The 5,971-nt window shown below is 35.3% G+C and overlaps 1 protein-coding gene across 1 annotated transcript; it reads left to right on the top strand.

Annotated features, from left to right (window-relative positions):
* Nucleotides 1–1,120: 1,120 nt before the first annotated feature.
* LOC145036440 (small ribosomal subunit protein uS4y) lies at nt 1,121–2,534 on the top strand. The gene is made up of 3 exons (XM_078984882.1): nt 1,121–1,274; nt 1,769–2,150; nt 2,240–2,534. Exons 1-3 carry the CDS (start codon nt 1,247–1,249, stop codon nt 2,421–2,423), a joined length of 594 nt encoding a protein of 197 aa, XP_078841008.1. The 5' UTR covers nt 1,121–1,246; the 3' UTR covers nt 2,424–2,534.
* The last annotated feature ends 3,437 nt before the right edge of the window (nt 2,535–5,971 follow it).

Below are 5,971 nucleotides of genomic sequence, written 5' to 3'. Positions count from 1 at the left end.
ACATCTTGCAAATCATGTGGTGTAAAGAAGTACCCTTCAAAGTATTGTGTTTCATATGGAGAGTCATTTAGACAAGAATTCCTACATTAGATGCCTTAAGAACTACAGACGTTGGCATCAATACAACTGAATGTGGTTCGTGTATAGGCAATGAAGAAGAAACGAAACATATACTGGTGAGATGTTTGTTTGCTGTAGAGGCGAGGAAGAAGATATCCGAGTGGCGTGGTATTGCCAACATCTCAGTCAACAATGTGAATGAGCTAACAAACTTGGCAAATAATTGAGGACAAAGCACTAGATCGAGGAAAATACTCGTTCTTATTTGTTATGGACTCATGTGAAACTATGAAAATATCGAAACCATTAGGCTCTTCTCATAGGTATTCACCAAACCAGCCAATATGGAAGAGCAAATCATCTCATTAACATTCTATTGGTTGAAAAGTAAGAGTAATGGTGGGTTATGTAATTCGGTAGATTGGATATCATCTTCCCTAACTAACATGTAATGGTGAAGGTTGGTCGGTTGATATCAAAAGTGCTCTTTTGTTTTATTTAAATGATACTTGTATATTTCCGTAAGAATGACTTCTTATTATTTAATTCTTTTAACTAATTTATTTTAAGGGTCGATTCATTCCAATTGACAGTAGTAGGAGGTGATGTGAACTAAAAAAAGGAAAGATTGATTAATTAATTAATTTAAAGATCGAAATTTACGAAAATAAATGGGAAACTGGTTTAGTAAACAAAAGGGCAAACTGTGAAAAAAAAAAAAGGCAAATTAAGATGACAATGAACTTATTGTAATGTAATTATAACCTTTTTGTTTAAAATTTAAAACTCCTAAAAACTTTCAAAAATACATTGCCCGGCGTATCTTGAAAATAACATAAATACGACGATATTTGTAGTTTTGGCAACGTCCAATTGAAATTTGTGAAAATATAATGATGGACCCTTTTCCTTATTGTCTATTTATTCAAACCTTGTTTTTCTTATCATTCCTAAACTAGAATCCCATTAACCAAGGCCCAAGGCCCAAGGCCCAAGGCGTAACCCACTTAGTCCACATATGACCCAAGTTCAAGTTCATTAACGCTTTAGCCTCCATACCTAATGTTATATATTCCCATTAGGGTTTCATTACGACCTTTCACGTAAGAAGCAGCGCTAAGGGAGGAGGCCGCCGGTAGCGAGGAGAACATCAACCAAGTAGCCGCCGTATCGACGTTGAACAACCATGGTTCACGTCTCTTTCTACCGCAACTGTAAGTTGATCTCCTTCTCTTAAATATATGGATTCTATACATCCATCATTTTATTCTATCCTTTCATCTGTTCGTTTTAGGTTTTAAGTCATCAGAACCCATTTCTCATGTTCAATTCGATATCCAGATGCTTAGAATCATTTCTTAGAACGAAAATGTATGTCGATTAAGTCATATGATTGAGTGTTACAGTTGAATTGATGTCTGATTCAGTAATTTGCCAATGGATCTATAATCTATTGTTCATTGATGTATGCTTATTCACGATTTCGGACTTTCTATTAGTCTGTATGCATCATTCTCACATCAATCAAAGCTCTAAATCTTACCCGAATGGTTTGATTTTTCGACATCTTAGGAACTGTTTCTGTTCTTTCATACAAAATCGACAATGTTTATGAGGTTTCATTCAGCTGTTTCTATGCTCTGAATGCATTAGTTATCATTCAAGCAAAATCAAACTCATCACAACCTAATATCAAAATCTATTTCAGATGGAAAAACCTTCAAGAAGCCACGTCGCCCTTATGAGAAGGAACGATTAGATGCTGAGTTGAAGCTAGTAGGAGAGTATGGTTTGAGATGCAAAAGGGAGCTATGGAGGGTGCAATACGCACTTAGCAGAATCCGTAACGCTGCAAGAATGCTTCTAACCCTCGAAGAAAAAGACCCACGTAGGATCTTCGAAGGTGAAGCTCTAATGAGAAGGATGAACAGATACGGACTCTTAGACGAGAGTCAAAACAAGCTCGATTATGTTCTTGCGTTAACTGTTGAAAACTTCCTTGAACGTCGCCTTCAGACACTTGTGTTCAAGACTGGTATGGCAAAGTCAATCCACCATGCTAGAGTCCTCATCAAGCAAAGACACATAAGGTATGTATATAATGATCATAGTTTTTATATATTGTTGAAGAGTTCTTTTTTGAAGTTTTTAATGATGATTTGGAGGTTTGTTTTTGTAGGGTGGGAAGGCAAGTTGTGAATGTGCCTTCTTTCATGGTGAGAGTTGACTCACAGAAGCATATTGACTTTTCATTGACGAGTCCATTTGGAGGTGGGAGACCTGGAAGAGTGAAGAGGAAGAACCAGAAGGCGGCTGCAAAGAAGGCTTCTGGTGGAGATGCTGATGAGGATGATGAAGAATGAAAAGCTTGAAAAATGTTATGAGTTTTATTATGAGTACTTTTGTTATCTTGATAATAACTCTTTTGTAGGAAGTTTTGAATGCTTTTGGAATATTTTTTGTTGGTTTTTTTACTTGTTTTGAGTTGGAAAAATTGTGTTGAATCTTGGGGTTTAAAGTGGTCCAAAATATTCACTTTTGCATTTCATGCAACAGTTGTTGGGAAGTTTATCTTGGCTTTGAAACTAGTTTAACATTTTAATGTTAAGTTAGCTAACTGCAGCTTCTTTTAAGTTGAATATGTATTGGTTTTTGAAAACTCCAATTGGATTTGTCTTGGCTTTATAAAGTATTATGCTATTTTTGTATACATTTAAAAATATTATATTTTTCTAAAATTTGATATAAGTAATGGGGTGCCTTTGAGTTGTATAGGTTACCTTTGAGTTGAAAATTTTGAGGAAGAATCGTGATTTGGGAATAGGGAGCTTGGAGCTAAGAATATCAGCAACTGCACTTAGTTTCTTGTTTACATTCGGATTTAGATCTCCGATGGACACCAGCTTACCATATGATGCTGACTGCTCATTACCTCTAAGAGCCATCCAGCTTACCATATGACGCTGACTGCTCATTACCTCTAAGAGCCATCGGCACAGAACCCTTGTATCTACCCCAAGGAAATTGAAATTCACTCATGAACACTGAAACATTAACAATCGTAAAAGCAAGTCATGGATTGATTAGAAAGGGGGGTTTCTTTTCCTTGGACGATTTTTTAAGCTATTATAACATCAAGTCATCGATGACATTATTATCGGACAAAAGAAGATGATTCATGGAAACGATTCAACATTAGAAACTCCGAACAATTCTCAAAGTTCATCACCGGTATGTGATGACAAAATCGAGAATATCCAAAATATCCAGAAAATTGAGAGGATCGATGACGACTCAAGCAAAACAATTTCGACGTCGTGAAAATCAATAAAATTGAGAAGAATGATGACAATCCAATCAATGAGATTAAGAAAAACTTCAAATGATTAAGAGGCAAATCGTTCCATTTAACAACCTTTGCCATCAAAACCTGCTGAAAGTCCTATGTCTTCATCGCCAATCACCATCGATTGACAAATGTTGACTGAGAGAAAAGTAGCCTCGGTCGATAAGAAACCACCGCTTCCGTCAAATCCACTCAAGTGTCTTCATCACCGATCACCATCGATCACCACCGATTCACAAACGTTGACTGGTAGTGGTCGTGGTTCTATGAGAATTTTATGCGGCCATTGTCGATGGGTCTTCGGATATTGCTATCGTCGGAGACTAGACGATGGTTTTTAGAGAGTGAGCGGGATAGTAAGCGTTTACTGTTACAATATTAGTCACCAAAAAATAGCCGGAGGGGGAATACGATGAAGAAGCACAATGAAGCGAACACTATGAAGATAAACATCACTTTATCGGTGACCATTCTTCATTTAGGTAGCGAGAAGTCAACAAAAGTATAACAAAGAAAAATCTCGGCCCACAAGGTTTTAAAAAGAAAAATAAAAAGCCAAGTAAACTTATTGTAACCGGTAAAACCTGCTTAAAATGTGGTCTATCCTTTTATTAATAAATAAAACATAAGTTCGTACCCTTCAAATGCAAAAAATAATTATGAGGGACCATGTAAACCAATATACTAAAGTTTGTTGGGTTATAGTGACAATAACTCTAAGTAATGTTTTAGAGGTAATGTAATACCTCATAAATACATTTTCTTCTTATATTTTATTATCTAAAACGATATATATACATTTTCTTTGAGTAAAATAATTCGAATCAATTTATATATGTATATGGGACAAATTTTAGACGCAGTTTGTGGCCCAAGTCCAAGATAGGCTTTAGACAACTCAGTTTAGTGTATAGAGACGAATCAATATAATCATGGTTGTCAAAATCACGATCGTAGGTATGAAACATGATCCGAATTGTAAAAGGCTCGGGTAGGATCGAGATCTGATCCTACCTTCCTTTTTTTTTTTTTTTTTTTTTTTTTTAATTTAACAAATGATTTTTTTTTTTACCATTTTATGTCTTTTACCCTTTAGGGCATTTCCAACTCACCCCCAAACTCCATATCTTCCACCAGTTTTCTCCAACTCTACTCATTTTCACCTCCATTTTTGAAGATATGAATCGTATTCCCTCATATATGGGGGAATACTATTTTTATCTCCAAAAATGGAGGTGAAGTTTGGTTGCTAATTTTAGTCCATCTCATTTTTGTTTCATATATTTGTATTTATTTTATCTATTAATTATAATTTAAATGCAATATTTAATATTTATAATATCATGTTATATACTAATTTATACTAATTAATCATAAATATAGAGTTTAATTAGTAGATGAGTGTATTTGTGTGACATCCCCAATTTCACGGCTAGAAAAGACCGATTTTGTTTATGCTTTATGAAAATCAGAGTACCTCTTTTAATAAAAAATGTTGTGGAATTTATTTCTAGAAAAACACGATAAATCGAAGAAACGTATTTTATTCATTTTAAAACATTTGGGATGTCATCGTCAATACAGAAACATAAGCATAAACAGAACTTACATTTATTTCAATAGTGATCTATATCTTTTTAATCTCTCTGTGTAAAGCAAATTCGTATCGATACCTGTGATACAGTTAAACTAAGTGGGTCAGGCCTTGGAGCCTGGTAAACATATAGGGTTTTTACCCCACAATAAATAAATTTATTATGCTTAAACATCAAACAATCAACCCAATAACCCAATCCCCATTATCTTATTCATTTCTTAAGGATTTACCCTGAGAATCAACTATCACTCATTACTAAGGATTCATCCTAAGGAATAGGCACGAAGTCCATCGCTGCCCAAGGTTGATATTTGTAACACCGTAAATTTCAAAACAAAATTTTCAATTTTCTTATAAAACATAATTCGATTAATATTCATCAAACAACCATATTAATTATCCAATATAGGTCAATACAAAATTCCAAGATCATAATGTAAAAACTCCGAGTGTGTGTGTACGGATCAAGCCGACGCCTTCCCGCGGTCGTCACTAGTACCTGAAACAATAACATCAAACACTGTAAGCACAAAGCTTAGTGAGTTCCCCAAAATACCTCATATAACACATATTAGACACTCGAGGCTATAACTCTGTGGGTCCGTGCACCCAAACTCTGTGAACCCTCAAGTTCTAGCTCTGATAAACATGCACCACATAAATCACATAGAAATAATGCAGTACAACACATAACATACATAGCATACAAATACTCTATCACATAACTCTGGTTACCTACTCAAGGTAATAGTATAGTGAGAAGACTCACCTCGCGTATCTCGGTATCTCACGAATCCTGGAAATCCCTCGTGCTCGATCCTCCGAGCTCTAATCCTCCTATAACATTATATGTCTCTAACTAACACTTTATATCTCTAAGGTTAACTATCCCTAAGAAGTCAACACAGGTCAACTCTGGTCAACGGTCAACGGTCAACGATCAACTTTGACCGGACTCGGCGAGTGCT

Source organism: Lactuca saligna, chromosome 3 (genome assembly GCF_052625555.1).
Source record: "Lactuca saligna cultivar CGN05327 chromosome 3, ASM5262555v1, whole genome shotgun sequence".
NCBI classification, from domain to species: domain Eukaryota; kingdom Viridiplantae; phylum Streptophyta; class Magnoliopsida; order Asterales; family Asteraceae; genus Lactuca; species Lactuca saligna.
Note: the sequence above shows the minus strand (reverse complement) of the source record. Positions and strands in the feature narration are given on the sequence as shown.